The 17,885-nt window shown below is 52.7% G+C and overlaps 1 protein-coding gene across 5 annotated transcripts in view; it reads left to right on the top strand.

Moving 5' to 3' along the window:
• LOC144951009 (gamma-aminobutyric acid receptor subunit alpha-2-like) overlaps positions 1-17,625 on the top strand; it is a 58,479-nt gene extending 40,854 nt beyond the window's left edge. For 3 of the 5 annotated variants that reach the window (XM_078881238.1, XM_078881239.1, XM_078881236.1), the window contains exons 6-10: positions 3,637-3,719; positions 5,784-5,930; positions 8,036-8,188; positions 16,168-16,370; positions 17,172-17,625. In XM_078881238.1, the coding sequence (XP_078737364.1) occupies positions 3,637-3,719; positions 5,784-5,930; positions 8,036-8,188; positions 16,168-16,370; positions 17,172-17,603 (1,018 nt within the window). In that variant the 3' untranslated portion in view covers positions 17,604-17,625. The remainder of the gene's footprint in view (positions 1-3,636; positions 3,720-5,783; positions 5,931-8,035; positions 8,189-16,167; positions 16,371-17,171) is intronic. The other 2 variants (XM_078881240.1, XM_078881237.1) reach the window with 1 other exon arrangement.
• The last annotated feature ends 260 nt before the right edge of the window (positions 17,626-17,885 follow it).

The raw sequence follows: 17,885 nt of genomic DNA, 5'->3' as shown, positions 1-17,885 counted from the left end.
GACACCAAATACTCATTTGAGGCTGAGTCGACCTAGGGGAGGCCCAGGACCCGATCAGATATCACTGATGTTGGCGATGAGCGAGAATTGAACTCGGGTGGTCTATTTTGTAGCGCAGTGTGCTAAGTCCTACACACCAATACCGACTCACGCCATTCGCCACTAAGTGACTGTGACATCACCACAGCGCCCGTGCCAGGCCAGGTGCACTTTGAGGCCACGTGAAGTGTCGAAGGCTCCGTTTCATTTATTAGGTGTCCCCCTGTGAGCCATTCGGCTCTTGAATCGGGTGCAACCGCAACAAACAAAAACATGAACAAGAAACATCTTAGAGAAACATCTCATTCACGCTCGCTGGCAGGAAGTCACGGGACAGACCCGGCAGGTGCCGTGGGTTGGCTGACTGAGATGACTGGCAAATGCACCACCAGCAGTACCCCCTACTGTGCCAGGCTAGGTGCAGGAGGAGGTCACGGGACAGACCCGGCAGGTGCCGTGGGTTGGCTGACTGAGATGACTGGCAAATGCACCACCAGCAGTACCCCCTACTGTGCCAGGCTAGGTGCAGGAGGAGGTCACGGGACAGACCCGGCAGGTGCCGTGGGTTGGCTGACTGAGATGACTGGCAAATGCACCACCAGCTGTACTCCTTACTATGCCAACTTACTGCATATTAGCCCCCCGGCTCTCCACTCGTTGTTGTGAAAGTCGCTCTTCTGCCCTCCGTTGTTGTTGGAAGGCGACTTTTGACATCACTGATACCAGTCTTGGGCTCTCAGCTCCGCATTCTCCCGTACCGCATCAGTCCATCTCCTGTCCAGCCCGTGTCGTGCCCATTTAGCCCCGTCTATCCGGCCTAACAGTCCTACACATTCTAGATTTGATTCTAGATTTGAAGCTTTCGTGACTGCAAGGATTCATACTCGTAGGTTTTTTCGGTAAAGTCACGTAGGTAAAAAAATTAAAATTTAATTTAATAAAAGTAAAATAAAAAATCACGACGTTTCGGAGGCAACACAGGTGGAACCGTCACAGCAGGACTGCTGCATCAAGTAAGAGAAATTCCAAGAAAACAGTCCTTGTATATGTACTGGGTGAGGGTGGGAGGAGCCATTGTGAGGTTCGGTGCGGCTGAAGCACGCTGCTAGGAATGAGCCTTTGTTGTGTAGACTGGTTGAAATGGGGGGTTCCAAGAGTTGTTAAGGTGTGTTACCTACGTGACGTTACCGAAAAAAACCAAGAATATGAATCCTTGCAGTCACGAAAGCTTCACATCTAGAACCTAACCTGAGTGTTAGGGACCGTTCGTGTTTCTACCATGATGACGGTCGCTTCTGTTGCGATCGAAACCGCGTAGTTTTTTTTGTTTAATATTTTTTGAACCTATCTACGTGACTTCACCGAAAGACCCACAGAAATATGAATTCCTGCAGTCACGAAAGCTTTTAAGTCAAGATTTGAGTGTTCGAGGCCGAGCCATAGCCCCGACTAGGAACCCAGTCCTGTCCACGCCTAAAATACTTTGATTATGCAAAGCCGATGAATTATGCAGTTTGCCAGACTTTTAGTTTTTACCTTTTTTTTCATTTTTGGGGATTTATTGCCACTAAAAGCTTTCAGATTAATCTTGGGTAAAGGGACCCCCATGGGAGATGGGCGATGCTGAGACTGATCTGACAGTTTTTGTTCCAACCAGTTGCAAACAAGCGACATTGCTCATGCGGGCATGATGCAGGCGGTGCAGATTTGAATGCGCTTTGCTTTTCTGTACTTATTATCTCGACTGCAAAATTCGGAAATTATGCACTCCCAAAAGGCTGATGTGTGTTAAAAATACATTTTATTGTTTTATGTGGAGGGACAGATTTGTGAAGGAGGTGATTTGAACGGCCCCCGAACTTGACGTCTGAGAAAACAAAGAGCTTCATTGCTCATCGGATTTCTCCAGGATAGATACAGATCCCGATTCCGATCGTCTGCTTACTGATTCTGCGACTCGAGTCTTACTCTCTGGTTCTTTCGGTAAAGTCACGTAGGTAGAATAAATAATAAAATAAAACACGACGTCTCGGTCGCAACACAAGCGTCCGTCTTCAGGTGAGAAACATGATCTGCTGTTGTGGCTTTATATCGGCACGGGAGGGGGGGGGAGTTTGGCTGTGGAAGTTCACAGGAGGGAGGGGGGAGGGTTTGTGGCGTGCAGGGACGGGTGGGGCTGGAGAAATTAGCAAGTTAATGGACTTGAATTAGTAATCGGACAACAAACACACGGGTGGGTGAGTGAAAATCATAGCAGTTAAAACTTGACGCGGTTGATCACAACCTTCCAATGACTTCTCAACCTGAATCATCTTCTCGGTTAAAGTTTTGTCTGTGTTTGTATATCTGGATGGCTTCATGAACAAATCTGTTGGCCCGAGGGTTAGTCTTCTCCACAACAACGATGGTCATGATTTTTCCCCATGAGATCTTCCGGCGCCATTGTACACTAAGGTCACAATTTTTAAAGTTTTTTTGGGGGGGGTATCCTCCGTCAGACAAAAGCTTGAGGTATCCTCCGTCGGGGTGGAAAGCCTGGGAAGTCTGACCTACCCCCGCGTGCATTGCGTCCGCGCGGAAAGTTGGAATCGGCCAGGCTTATGGGCTGGAGATGGGGAGGTGTGACGGTGGGCAGGGCGGCCACTGAGTGGCCGTCGGCAAAAGCCTCGCAATCTTTATTTGGCCCGGAGGAATCCGCTGAGCCGACGAATCTCTTTCATGAAAGAGCTGGTGAAAGGGGCCTGAACAAAAACCACGTTTCTCCTTTGAAGTCTCTCCTGCAGACCTGGCGAGTGGCAACAACTTGCCGTCTTGGCGCTTACACGCGCGTGCGCACGGACGTCGTGATTTTCGATCGGATCGTAGTCACCGTTCTCTGAGGTCGTCGTCTGTGGTATAAAAAAAAAAAACGACCTCACCAAGTGTTGTCGGAATTGGTGCCAATCTTTCTGCTTCGTACGTACTCATGTAGTCACGTGCGTATGTACTCACGTACACATGTTGAGCTTCTCTCGCACCGCATGTAGAGCCAATCGTGCTGATCGGAGGTGCGATTCGCTTCGCGCTACGAACGGTGGGAGAAAAAAAACCCGCCACTTTTTTGTTTTGAGCACCGACGCACTCTTAAGCAGCGCTTCTCCTGCGGGTCACGATAATCGTGTGTTGGTACGAATTTAACGTCCAACTTTGCGTTGTTTCTTCTTCGGCACCAGCAGTGCGTTCATCTCTCTCTCTCCGTGGTGTATTCGGTGAGCGCACACCGGGACTGGCAACCCAAAGGTCGCCGGTTCGGTTTGACGGAGCAAGTTTCTCAAATCCCCCCCCCCCGCCGCCCCCCACTGCCTCAGTCCAGCCGACACGTGAACGGGTCCACGACATCTTAGCCGACGACTGGCCGCTCGCGTGTGGTGGGGTCAAGTGGGGAACTCCCACATCTCCCAAGACGTCCGAACAGCGTGTGGCATATTCTACAGCGGCCCTCTCGAGTCTCTCCCCCCGCCCTCTCTCTCTACCGAGGCCCCTTTCACCGGCTCCGGCGTGAGCACTTGCAGGGCTGCGCCTTTATTTGCCCTCTCTTCCCCCGTCTACGTTCAACAGGTTAACGGTGAAGGCGGAGTGTCCCATGATCCTCGAAGATTTCCCGATGGACACCCACGCCTGCCCGCTGAAGTTTGGCAGCTGTGAGTATTCTGTTTCATGTTCACTTGCTGGGCGCGTGACCGATGCTGTCAATTATTTATGATGTGAAAACAGATGTAGACACGGTGTCAAACACGCTGCCGTGACACGGGATTGCACGAAGACAAAGATCCCCCGTGTAGCCTCAACAGTCCTTTCGGGGCAAGTGCTGTTAGCGAGCACCTGTGAAGGCCGGCACGGCACACGAGGGGATGGGTGGCCAGCACCACGCCCGGCCGCCTTTGTCTCTCCAGTGGCGATGTCTACTACACACCGCACCAAGTACTCATTTGAGGCTGAGTCGACCTAGGGGAGGCCCAAGACAGGATCCGATAATCGTCCTTGGTATTGACTGTGAGCAGGAATCGAACCCGGATGGCCGTGCTCATAGCGCAGTGCGAGAACCGCTCCCCACCGGGTTGCAAGGCAACGCACACACCCACCAGACGATAAGATGCACCCCAAATGTATAGATATTGTTTAGGTGCATCGTCATGAAAAAAATAACCCAGAGAGAAAAGGGTGCGTCATATTATCCAGAGAATAATATGCGAGAGTGACTCTGGCGAGGTTATAAAACAGGACGGCTAAATATACAATCTAAGTAAGGCGAGCTAAATATATACACGCACACTCTACGTTATCATCATTAAACGCTAATCCAGTTGAGTGGTGCCCTGGTTACATCACTTGACTCGCAATGCAAACGTTACGAAAACATCTCATGCTCATTTATCCAGGGGAAAGCTCATCGAGTCCGTTTAAACAATGGGCGTTTTACATCGTACGGCAGGAATCGTGGAGAACTCGGAGTAGAACGCACCATGCAAAAGATTCGTTCGAAGCAACGTGACACGCTGCTTCTGATGCTTTGTGCACGGGGTGACCCCATAGCCGTGGGTGTTTGTCACGCAATCCTCTCGCCTTATGAAGAAGGAAGATTACACCTAAAAGCGTCGCCTACTTCTGCTTCAGGTCCGCGGTGTTCTTGACGTGCGTGTCAGCGAGTCGTTACGAGCGCGGTAGTCGTGACAGCTACGAGAACGTGTTCCGCAATAGAGACCGCCGATCTTTTACCCCCGGGGCGTCTGGGAGTGCGTTCGACGCGCGTCTCGCGGTGCACCGCCTCTCCTCTCGTCTCGACGAATTCGTAAGGGGCCCCGCCACACAGGCAGCTGTCCTCGTGCAGAGCTCGACCCGAGCTCTCAGTGCTCTGACACGTGCATTGACTTGGTGCTGTTCGCCTGTTGGCGTTCTCTGCTCTGACACTGGTGAGACGAGAAGGCTGTCTCTGGTCTAGGCCAATCAATTTACAAGATCAGTGCATAGATGATTATCAGAGCGTGTTTGTTTGTATGCTCACCGCTAGTCCTGTGCGTGCTTAACGCAGTTCTTGATTCCTGGCACAAAGGCGTCTATCTAGGTGTCGAAACGTCTTAACACCTCCTGTTTTTACACCATTGGAACCTCATTTGCCGGTAAAAAATATGATAATTGTTTTTTTACCCTTCTATCTGGCAACAAAACTGACACCTTTTTTTACGAGGAGTCATGTTTGCATAGACCACAATACCTGCATGTGAGACTAGGCTCTAAGGAAAGCTGTCTCGGGTGTGGACCAATCAACTTCAAGGACAGTGCATATCATCAGAGTTATGTTTTTTTTTGCATTATGACTGCAGGTATTGTGGTCTATGCAAATATGTCTCCTCGTAAAAAAGGTGTCAGTTTTGTTGCCAGATAAAAGGGTAAAAAAACAATTATCACCTCCTGTTTTATTGCCAGAAAGGGTTAAAGCCTCTTCTTATTTTTCATTCGTCGATACTGGCAAAGAAAGGTGCCATGGCACTTCCGTCACCGCCCTGCGCCATGGGGTTTGCGATCGGCCGGCCGGCATCACCGCGGTGAATGACAACCGCGGTGAATGACAACCGTGGTGAATGACAACCGCGGTGAATGACAACCGCGGTGAATGACAACCGCGGTGAATGACAACCGCGGTGAATGACAACCGCGGGGAATGACAACCGTGGGGGTTGCGGTGGCTGTGACTGATGCACGCTCAGCAGACGCCTACACCAACAAGGAGGTGATCTACAGGTGGAAGAACGGCGCCAACTCTTCGGTGGAAGTGGCCGAGGACGGCTCGCGCACCAACCAGTACCAGCTGATGCACTACACGGCGAGTACCTCCAACATCAAGTCCAGCACAGGTTCGTCGTCTGGGTGGAGCAGCGCGCGCCTGCGTTCCGCTGCCACTCTCCGTAGTTTGGTTTCTTTTTATTGACTCTTGTTTTACGCGGAAAATCCTTCCCTGTGAACTGGACAGGAGCGAGTCTGTGTGTTTTTTGGACGGTCCCAGTGCTTTTCAGCAGTGGTGGGGCGACGTTGACGCTGTGTGTGCGATCCAAATTGAGTCATTTTAAGGTGATTTCTTTATTATTTTTCTAGCATTGTGATGTCTTGGTCAATACCAGCACGTCGAGAAGCCAGAGTGGAGTGCTCTGAAGAACGGCCCATTGCCCCGAAATGAAACATCTATTTATCAGACCACGCATTGTTTACTGACGAGCGTGTTTCGAGCGACCTCGTAGCCATTAGTGCCCTTGCACCGCTGCCCACGCAACGACGTCGCCAAATGATGACCGAAAAAACAACGCTCGCTCGCTCGCTCGCTATTATCACGATGACGTGGCTTTTTAGGAGTTCCAATCGGTCAATTTGTGACACCGATAGCCCAGTGGGTACGAAACTGGCCGAACAAACTATACACAGGGAGGTAAACCGAAGAGGATATCGCGTGCTTTTGCAGTCGTTGTCAGCCACACTCCGGGCAGCGCTCACAATAGCGGCCACTCGTCACGGCGACAGAGCGGAGACTCGCTCTCCACACACGCAGCCAGCGCACAGCGGCCAGGTCATTGGAAAAGACACTGGGACGTGAGTGAGTGAGTGAGTGTCAGGAGAGTGTGCGCGCAGTGGGCGGGGGGGGGGGTATAGGTGAGGCACCTTGTCAGCAAATTACTCCGGGTCTGTGAACTCGTAACGTCTGGGGTCTCTCCCATTGCCACACGTGGCATCAACGGTGCACCTAGCCTGGCACAGAGCACAGTCGCCAAGTCATGAGCACGTGGCGTTGTCACGAGCGGCGTGGCCTCAGGGACAGACGGGTGGCACAGTGCAGGTGGTGCGTCTGCTGTGTCGTGCCCGTTAACCAATCGCGTCCGTGTCTTGTCCCATGGCCCACGTCACGTGTCGTGAAAGTGCCCCTGGCCTGGCCACCGTCGTTCTGTGCGAATGGCCCCGCGTCGCTCAACGTGCCGCGCTACAGACCCGGCAGGCAGGCCGGCCGGGTTTAATGTCTAAAGCCGGTCCTGGGTCTCCCCTAGATCGACTCGGACTGAAACGAGTAGCTTGCGCGGTGTATGAACATCGGCGGCTAGGCATGGTGCTGGGCCGCTCATCCCCTCATCTGCCGTACCGGCCTTCGTACGTGTTCGCTAACAGCACGTGCCCGCGACGGTGTGTTGAGGCTTTGTGTATGTGTAGTGACATCGCGGATGTCACTGTGTAATGCCGGCCCTAGAGAGATGTATCGACATCGCGGGCACCACGAGGATGTGGGTGCAGTACCGGCCCTAGAGGGGCTCGGTGAGCGCTGACTGGCAGCGCTGAGTGGCACCACGCTCTGCGTGCAGTGCTGACCCCTACAGGATAGTGCGCGAAAGGGCCGGCCATGGGAATGGGGTTACTAAGGGCCGTGGCACTCTGGCTGACCCCGAAGGACACATGACCGGTAAAGTCTACACAGGGCCCCTAGGTGGGGGCTAGGGGTGGTCACGTGTCAGGGCCGAGATCCTGCTCGAGGGTTCTAGAAGGTGGGCGTGGCTAAGGCCGGAACCAGCCCCGCCACGGAGGATACAAGCCGGGTCCCCCATAGGGACCGGCTGCTGTGGTTACCCTGAAGAATCTACGTTCTACGTCCCAGAAGAGTCACCCACACGTGGAGCTGGACCCAAGTTGGGGTCCTGTCTGTTGTAGCTACTCCCAGTGTCATTAGTGTAGCTAGCCTGGTGGTCCACCACTATAGTGTGTAGTTAGCCTGGTGGTCCACCACTATAGTGTGTAGTTAGCCTGGTGGTCCACCACTATAGTGTGTAGTTAGCCTGGTGGTCCACCACCATAGTGTGTAGCTAGCCTGGTGGTCCACCACCATCGGTTGTTATCTGGTGAAGGGGCAGTTGCCCCTTTGTGTTGGTATCAATAAATGTGTTGTCTGCGACTCAGTTGAACTCACTACACATGTGTGCACTTGCAGGGGAGTACGTCGTGTTGGTGACGGAATTCCACCTGAAGCGGAAGATCGGATACTTTGTCATCCAGACGTACCTGCCCTGCATCATGACCGTCATCCTCTCGCAGGTCTCCTTCTGGCTCAACAGAGAGTCCGTCCCAGCTCGGACCGTGTTTGGTGAGTGGACGCTTGATGACCAAACTTCACCGGTGCGTTCTCATTACCACGATTGCGGGGTGCGGGCCCAAAAGGCCCCAAAACTGCACACAGCCAGCAACAAGCAGCACTATTAACAGTTACTCGAACGATTGATGGGTTCACCACGACCTACGACTCAACCCCTAAAAGTCTCGCGACTCGTAACGTCGTCAGAAGTCACGACGTATGAAGGTGGTCGTTTCCGTCGCCGTGGCCGGCACATCCCTACAAAACCATGGGGCAATCTCACGCTTCTGGGGATTACACTAGAACGAATATCTCGCCTTAGAATGATGTCATGTGAGCGAGTTCATCTGGTCTTACACTTACCACCTACGTCTCATCAGGAATTGCATAGATCAGGATGTCGCAAATCAGAGTCGCAGTCTTTATTTAGACGGCAGTAGGGATGCTATGAACTACGAAGCTTTATGTTCAGTCTCTTCTCCACATGGCCTCGATTGTGTCCATGGGAAGAGGCACAGCTGTCAACCCACACGGTTTACCCCGTGTTCTTGTTCAGGTCCATACGGTCTACAGCCGTTTCTATGCGGGCGACATTCTTTTGGTCTATTTGTTTGTGTTTCTCCCTTGTGATGGGACTTTGTAGGATGAACGTTGAGATGTATAAGGAGCACGGGGTGACCAATAAGGTCTGAGTTGGTCTGTAATAAGGTAGGGCGCTGGTAAGGGGTTGACGGCTGTGAAGAGGGCGGGTTGTTCCTCACGTGCTGTGCTCTCAGCCAGCGAGGCTTGTGGGTTGGAGATGGGGATGTGTCACGATGGGCAAGGGCGGCCACTGAGTGGCCGTCGGCAAAAACCCGATCTCGGAATCTTTATTTGTACCGGAGGAATCCGCTGAGCCGACGAATCTCTTTTATGAAAGAGGTTGAAGTTCTTGAGAACGCCGTAGAACTTACAGAGGCCTGAACAAAAACCACGTTTCTCCTTTGAAGTCTCTTGTGTAGACCTGGCGAGTGGCAACAACTTGCCGTCTTGGCGCTTACACGCGCGTGCGCACGGACGTCGTGATTTTAGATCGGATCGTAGTCACCGTTCTCTGAGGTCGTCGTCTGTGGTAAGTAAAAAAAAACGACCTCACCAAGTGTTGTCGGAATTGGTGCCAATGTTTCTGCTTCATACGTACGCTCGTACGTACTCACGTTGAGCTTCTCTCGCACCGCACGCAGAGCCATCCGTGCTGATCGGAGGTGCGATTCGCTTCGCGCTACGAACGGTGAAAAAATATATAAAACCGCGACACTTTTTGCTTTTGAGCACCGACGCGCCCCATAAGTCTTAGGCAGCGCTTCACCCGCGGGTCACGGCGATCGCGCGGTCACCCGCGATAACCTTCGCAGCTCTTCTTCGCAGCAGGGGCACGGGCTCGAAAAGTTCCAACAAACAAAAACAATTCCTAAAGCACACAATGTGCAAGTGCAAAGTGTCGGACAGGTGAGCAAATCGCGACAAAATGAACACGTAAAATAGAGAACTTCACAATGTTATAAGTTCGCCAATTCATAAGCTCGGGCAAGGCAGCAGAACAACAACGGCAACAACAACTGCCAGAGCGCAGGGCGACGACACGATGCGTGTTCCGTGTCAGGACGAGCGAAACATTGATGCATTGATGCAGCAAATCTGTCTGTGACGGTCCCACCTGATGACGGAGACTTGTGTTGCCTCCGAAACGTCGTGATTTTTATTTTATTTTTTATTAATTTTAATTTCATTTTTTACCTACGTGACTTTACCGAAAGAACTAAGAGTATGAATCCTTGCAGTCACGAAAGCTTCAAATCTAGAAAAAAAGTACGGTAGTTACAAAGGCACAAAACCTCGTTTATTTGGTCGCAACACTCGTATTGATCATTAACGGTTGAATTGACATTGGTGATTATCACAAACACCCAGTGAGTTGTGATAATTGCTTAGCCCGTGGATGAGGCTGTCGTGTCAGAGTGACATGATTGAAGACGCCGCCTACCGTTATCAGTGATTTACATTTGTTATAATGTACTAGCTTTATTACCCGGCTTCGCCCGGGACTTGGATCCACCACGCCCGGCCGCTTTTGTCTCCCCAGTGGCGATGTTCACACACCGCACCATTTAATTGTTTGAGGCTGAGTCGACCTAGGGGAGGCCCGGGACCGGTACAAATAATCGTCACCGGTGGGGGCCGTGAGTGGGAATCGAACTCGGGCCGCCGGATTCGTTGCGCGGCGCGCTACCACTACGCTACAACGCGTTACGCTTCCACATGCGCGGGTCACGTGACAGATGTGACGTCACAGCTCACTTGCCGTGCAAAAAATATATGCATTATTGAGCTCCCCCCCCCCAAGAAAAATATAACAAAAGTGTATTTTTATAATTTTTGCATGGTGTACAGTCTGGAAAGTACCCACATGGCAAATTTCCAGTTTGTTGCATATCGGGAAGTACGCTAAACAATTTGAACAGACACACACATTCACAACGTTGCCTTTTATATATTTGGAGATAAAATTAGCAAAGACTGTGCGTCTCTCTCTCTCTTTGATTATGCAATTCGCCACAGGGCTTGCGTTAAAGTGAACCATGTGCATCAGTGGCGGCGGATTGCAGACGCAGGGAGCACTGTGCGTGATAATACTTGTCAACAGAACTCCATTCTGGCTCATAAATATAAATAAAAACAAATCTGCTTTATCCCGTCAGCCCGCTGGCTCTCCAGAACCAATATTGTCTCGCACATGGGTCCTTAACCTGGGGTGCATTACGCACCCCGGGGGGTGTGAGACATGGACATCTTTATTTAGAAGGTAAATCATCGATAATGCAAACACCGGCACGTAAGTAACAACTAATTTGTTTAATCAAAGCCTCTGTTTGTATTAACATTCTACATTGTTTTTACGATTGAGATCCAAAGGGGTGCAAGGCTGCAGTAGAGGTTAAGAACGACTGGTCGAGCGACATCATTTGCAACATGCAAACTTTGTGTGTGAAAGCAACGATGCTTTGCCCTATAGGGAGACTTCTCCCCCCACCACCCACCGCCATAGGAACGTGGAGTTTCCACCACTGACTCTTGCAGCGTGGCTATAAATAGGAAGAGCGCGAACGCAGAAATGCTCATTCGAGCAACGGGAGATGACGACCACGTTTATTTTTGTCCTACTCGGAGCACGGATGAATGTGTTTTGCACACGCCGATTATTCTAAAAGTCCCGAGAACGGCTGACGGGATGACATTGTCCGGTGCTTCAACACGGGAATCGCCGTGCGTGCAGGCAACTCAAGCGGCACCTGAATGGTCTCGCCCCCAGGCAGCGGGAAGGGAGATCTTTTTTTAAATAATCGCAGCCCGGAGAAGTGTACGGCTGCAAGTCTACCGTGCGCTCGGCACTTTATCCGTTTAAAAAATTCATCATGCCAACGCATGCTGGAAGAGGACTTTGAAAGATTTTTGTTAATAGCTGCGAGGCACGGCATCTCGGGCTTTTAACTCGGTCATGCTTCGTTAGAATTGGTTGGTGGTGGTTCACGCGTGGGATTTAGGCATAAAAATATCTCACGGTGCACTGCGGCAGTGGATGATTGTGGTTAAGGAACGTATAAGAAGCCGGCAGGAAGTCCGTTTTAAAGATAGATATGATGTTATAACAAAGGGCTTCATGAGGCCACTACCTCGCCACCGCAGGCGCCACCACGCATGGCTCAATTGTGACAGCGAAGACGCGCTTGGTGTCAAAACTCTCAAATCGATGAGGGTCAGCGCTGTCGGTCTGACACCAGAGATGCAGGCGATATCCTGAGGGGGGGGGGGTCATACAATAACCTCCCTGACCTCTTCATTGCTGGAAAATGTTGAAGCCCCTGACTTCCGCCATCGATCGCCCCTCAGAGCTCACGGCTGGCTGCCAAGGCAGGAGACAAACGGCCTCACCTCCCGAGTCAATTTCACATCAGTTTTACAAAAACGCAGGGATAGCGGCTGCCACGCCTCGCGGTCCAGAGGTCGCCGGTTCAACTCAATCTCTCGGCACGGCGGTCAAAAACAAATTGATATGAATAAAATATATATATATATCCATACTGAGGGATGCTGTCACAGTGGTGTGTAATGGTCAGCATGTTAGACTCGGAATCCAGAGGTCGCTGGGTTTGATTTGGTCTCCCAACGCGGTAGTTAAACAACGGTGCAAGTTTCTTAAATCCCCCCCCCACTCCCTCGCACTCCCCTACATAAATCGTGGTCCGGAATCATAATAAGTAATTGAACGACTGTATCCTGATCCATGAGAGGGTCTCTCTTAGTAGAGGTGGCCCCGATGGGCTGGGAATCGGGCACCTGGCACCACTGAGACCCCCCCCCACATTCCAATCTGTGAGCAGACCGGGTTCCCACGCGAGTTTGACGACCTGAGAGTCCTGCAATCAATGAGTGTGCAAAAACCCCAACGCGTCCAATTACATGTTACACTTAATGTGGCAAAAAATTGCTTCTGTGCAATTTAAAATGGCGATAATGATGATGATGGCTTGACCGCCACGTGGTGGACTTCGATGTGACGTTACGTAGGAAAGTGCTGCCCCCTCGTGGATGTAATAAGAAGTCACTTTGGATGTAACTGAAGTAATTCTGCCATATCACATTGAGCGGGCCGTTCTCTAACACGGTGGGGGGGGGGGGTTATGCAGTGCCCGGTGAGAGATCCAAATAGACGCCACATCGCGTGAGATGAAGACGTAATTGGAATAAAATTGGGGAAAAAGTACAACTACAACAAACACGAAAGTGAAAAAGCCCACAGCCACGTTGGTGCCGTAGCCGGCACGCCGCTACGATTCTCTCTCCCGGCACGGCAGATGGCACGAGTGGGGGACAAGTTTCTGAAACCCCCATCCGACCTCACCGCCTCGATCCACCCGGCGGTGTAAATGTGCTCGGCACAGCGAAGTCGTTCCCTGGTGTCATTACCTCCCACGTTACGTGGCCAACTGTGCTCATCGGAGGTGTGGTAGGGGGGGGAAGGATAAACTAAACACAAAAATCAGGCTGTGCAGCGCCACGGTGGCTAGGAGATGTTGACTACCTCGCCTGGTCTACAGGAGGTCGTGGGTTCGATCCCGACCCTGACGCCTGCTGCTGTATATTTGGAGTTTGCGTGTCTCTCGCTCTCATCATCGTCACGGTGGCTAGGAGACGTTGACTACCTCGCCTAGTATACAGGAGGTCGTTGGTTCGATCCCGACCCTGACGCCTGCTGCTGTATATTTGGAGTTTGCGTGTCTCTCTCTCTCCCGGTGGTTGCATGGATTTTACTCCGGATCCCTCTGAATCTTCCCTCCACGTATAGAATCGACATCACGCGTTTAGAGTATTTAGCTGCAAGACATGTCCATGTGATGAGCCACTTCGTTGAGCTCTCATTTGTGGCAGCCGGGTCGCTTCTGAGAAAAATCTGTATGGCTCAGTGGGCCTTACTCGATAAAATACTAAATAATTTTGTTCATAGTTGAGTGTAAAAGGTAGATTTGGAGTTGAGTGTAAAAGGTAGATTTGGAGTTTGCGCGTCTCTCTCTCACTCTTCCCGTGGTCGCGTGGATTTTTCTCCGGGTTTTCCCTCCGGGTTTTCCCTCCGGGTTTTCCCTCCGGGTTTTCCCTCCGGGTTTTCCCTCCGGGTTTTCCCTCCGGGTTTTCCCTCCGGGTTTTCCCTCCGGGTTTTCCCTCCGGGTTTTCCCTCCGGGTTTTCCCTCCGGGTTTTCCCTCCGGGTTTTCCCTCCACGTCTATACTCCACGTGCGCATTTCGAGTGTTTGGCTGCTTTCAATTTCCCCGCGATGATGATGATAAGCCACTTCGTTGAGCGATCATTCGTGATGGCGGGTCCCTTGCTCAAGTGGGCACTGCACCTGGTCAGGATTAAACATAGTCTAGAAGTAGGGGCCGCTTGCGTAACGCATTGACCCACTTGCGCACTCGTGTGCACCAGAGCGCAGACGCAGGAATAGCCCGGCATTGTTGCCATTCATTCTGTCATCCTCTGCGTCATCATCATCATCATCCACAATAGTGGTTTTTTTACGGTTAGAACGCGGAGATATATAAATGCGTCGCTAAACACCGCCACCACCCGCCACAGCCAATTAGTGAGGTTTGTTACGTAAACAGCACGTGCCAAATCATTGCTAGTTCAGCACGCACTCGTGCATTGGAGAGTAAACCCACGACATTTACATTTACAATGCGAGTAACGTGACGTCTCGCCGCCAATTATAACCGGCATCATCAGGCGACAGCTCAACTAGTAACGAATTGGCTGTGGCGGGTTTAACGACACATTTATATTTACGCGATATAACCCAGAAATATATTTTATGTATAATATTGGTCGTGAAGGCCTACGTGTTAAACTGACAATACAAAAACATGATGGTCGTGCGAGAAAAGTAAACAAAAACATGCAAATAAAACTAAACCATCCCCATCCTACCAGGCAAAGCCCACTAAAAGTATTTTTCAGAAGCGACTTGGCCACAAATGATAGCTCCACGAAGTGGCTTATCACGTGGACATTCATGGCAGCAAAATAATCTGTTGTTATTATTATTGCTGCTACTGCTACCACCCAGTATAGCGTCAAGATGAATTTTGTTTTCAGGAGAGTCCTGCCAAGTGCCGGCAGGAGACGGGGCCGATGCGGTTGGTCACGTGCACTCTCAGTGTGCACGTGGTGGTTTACAGCGGCGGTCTCCAACCTTTCTGGCACCAGGGACCGGTTTCGTGGAAGACAATTTTTTCACGGACCGGGGGTGGGGGGGGTCCATCATTGGGTCTTTCCCCCTTTTCAAAGAAGCTCTCCAGCGACGTTTGTGTTTTACCCATGTTGGCTACTAGGAGTTAGAGCGTGTGGGCTCACCAAAACCGTGGCTGAGACGAGTGCGCAGTGCGGGAAAGAGGCGCGGATGGAAGTGTTGAATAATAAAACAATGGGAGCGGGTTCCACGCGCGGACTCACCGCCCTCACCTCCTGCTGCTGTGCGGCCCGGTTACTTACAGGCCACGGGCCGGTACCGGTTCCCTGGCTCACAGGCTAAATGTGTTTTTGTGTCGGTGTCAGCAGAGCCGCGTGCGTACGGCCGCTTGGCGCCTCGGGCCTCCGGGGCTGAGCTCGACAGCTGCGTGCAGAGTGGTCAAAGAATCGCCGGTGGCATCTCCGAAATGTTGTGGATGTCTCAGAGTGTTGGGACGTCCACGACCACCCCACATCCGGTCACTGTCCTTTTCTAAGGGTTACTCGGTTATACGTAGATATAGTCACGTGAGAAGTCGTTTGAATGTAACTCGCAAGTAGTTCTGTGATATCACCTTCAGCGGGCCGTTCTCCAACACGGGGGTTGGGCAGCGCTCTGTGAGAGGTCCAAATAGACACCAAATCTCGTGAGGCGAAGGCACGAGGTGAATGAAATAGGAGAAAAGGTGCAAAAACATGAAAGTTACGCAGATATTTGTACTTGGAATGGCACGCACAATTTACCTTCACTAACCGAGCCTCGTAACACGTGGCGCTGTATTCACGCACCGTTACGTTCGAGCTGCATTCGCTGAACTGAAATGCTTTTGATGAAGAAAAAATAAATGTATTGTTCCTAATTGGTAGCGGCGCAAGCCTCCTGGTTTACCCTCCCTGATTCAACCTGGCAAAGTTCTCCCTGGTAAGGTTCACCCTGGCAAGGTTCACCCTCGCTGGTTCACCCTCCTGGTTCACCCTGGCAAGGTTCACCCTGGCAATGTTCACCCTCTTGGTTCACCGTCGCCGCCACGTGCGTCTCGACGTGTGTACGGCCCCTCCCCCCACCGTGCGCTCGTTCAGTAACGACGACGTTGTCGATGTTGCCGCCAGCGACGACGGTGACGACGTTTCTCCCTTCCCCCCCCTGCCCCCCCCCCCCCCTGCCGTGCCAGGCGTCACTACGGTGCTCACCATGACGACGCTCAGCATCAGCGCCCGCAACTCGCTGCCCAAGGTGGCGTACGCCACCGCCATGGACTGGTTCATCGCCGTGTGCAACGCCTTCGTCTTCTCGGCCCTCATCGAGTTCGCCACCGTCAACTACTTCACCAAGCGGGCCTGGGCCTGGGACGGCAAGGCCGTGGTGAACAAGGAGGTGAGCCTGCCCCCCCCCCCGCCACCTCCGGGAGGGGGCCCCTAAGAATATTATCCCCTGCAGAATAGGGTGGCTTGATGATTATGATGTTAATGGTAATCAATGACGAGCCGTAATAGAGAGGGGGGGTTTCTTTTGGGTTAGATCATCGCGTAGATATGAATGTGTCGTTAAACATGGCCGCCAGCGAACCCGACGGCGGCCAGTCGGTGATGTTTGTGTCGCGTAAACTAAACGTGCCGATTAGCGGCGAGTTCGGCTCGCACACCGGTCGTGTGTCGGGAGAGTAAATGCCACGACGTTTGCAATTCGAGTAGCCGTGACGTTTCGCCGGTAATTACAATAACAACCACGAGCCACAGTTGTGGAGAAATCCTCTTTGTGTTTCGGTCTTAAATGGACGAGGGATAAATGCGATGTCGTCACTTGCGAGCCAATCAGGTTCGGGGGACCAGATGACGACGATCGTCATTATGTACCCAGGAAGCCACAAACCGGGTCTCACACCTCCGGTTAGCACAGTTGGCTACGTACGGTGCGAAAGAAATTCAACACGCGGGAGGTGCATTCATACGAATGGGAAGTGCGGCCAGAACCGGCGCCAACAGTCGCCCGAGTTCTGTGTCCCTACTGTGCAATGATTGGCCAACCCCCGCCGACGAGCGTTGCACGCACGAAGCCTTTCATTGGCAAGTGCCTCCACCCGACGTGACGGCCTCTAATTGGCCGTCGAACCGACGGGCGCCGCTTGTCCGAGTTTCCCGTCGCCGTCGTTCTCGTTTGCCGTGTCTGCGCCCTCAGAAGAAATCGAAGCGCGCCGTCGCCCGCAAGAAGAGGAGCACTTACAGCGTCGGCGCCTCGGGCTACGCAGGCGGCCCCGTCGGCACCGCCAGGCGCGGCGGCGGCGGTGGCCTCTCCACCGTGTCGCGGAGCGTCGGCGTCACGGGGCCGGGCCGCCAGCCTTCCGGCGGCGGCGCGACGACGGCGACGGCGTCCTCCTCCTCGGCCGGCGGCCCGGCGGGAGTCGGGGCCCGCGGGCAGGCGGGCCGGTCGGGCGACAAGCCGGCGCCGGCCGCCGCGGCCGACAACAAGAAGACGTACAACAGCGTGAGCCGCGTGGACAAGCTGTCGCGCATCGTCTTCCCCGTGCTCTTCGGAATCTTCAACCTCGTCTACTGGGCCACCTACCTCAAGAAGACGCCCAGGAACAAGGGCGCCGTCCACCTGAACTGACGGAGGAGGGCCGCGCGTGGGCCGTGGGACACGTGCGTGGAGGCGGGTGGAGCGGGCGGCTTTGGGAGGCGGGTGGAGCGGGTGGCTTTGGGAGGTGGTCTCGCGCGCCGCTGCGGTGGCGGCGCGAAAGAGGTCGCCGCGAAGAAGAGGGTCGCGAGACGTGAAGAGGAAAGTTACATTGGCAAGTGGCCGGGTTTCACGTTGTGAAGGAGCCGATGTGAAACCGCCCCTCCTCGGTTTGCCGCGTCATGGGCGGCTCGCGGCGACGTTGCCAAGTTTTTG

Source organism: Lampetra fluviatilis, chromosome 60, assembly GCF_964198595.1.
Source record: "Lampetra fluviatilis chromosome 60, kcLamFluv1.1, whole genome shotgun sequence".
NCBI classification, from domain to species: Eukaryota; Metazoa; Chordata; class Hyperoartia; order Petromyzontiformes; family Petromyzontidae; genus Lampetra; species Lampetra fluviatilis.
The sequence above is the reverse complement of the archived record's forward strand: the minus strand, read 5'-3'. Positions and strand labels throughout refer to the sequence as shown.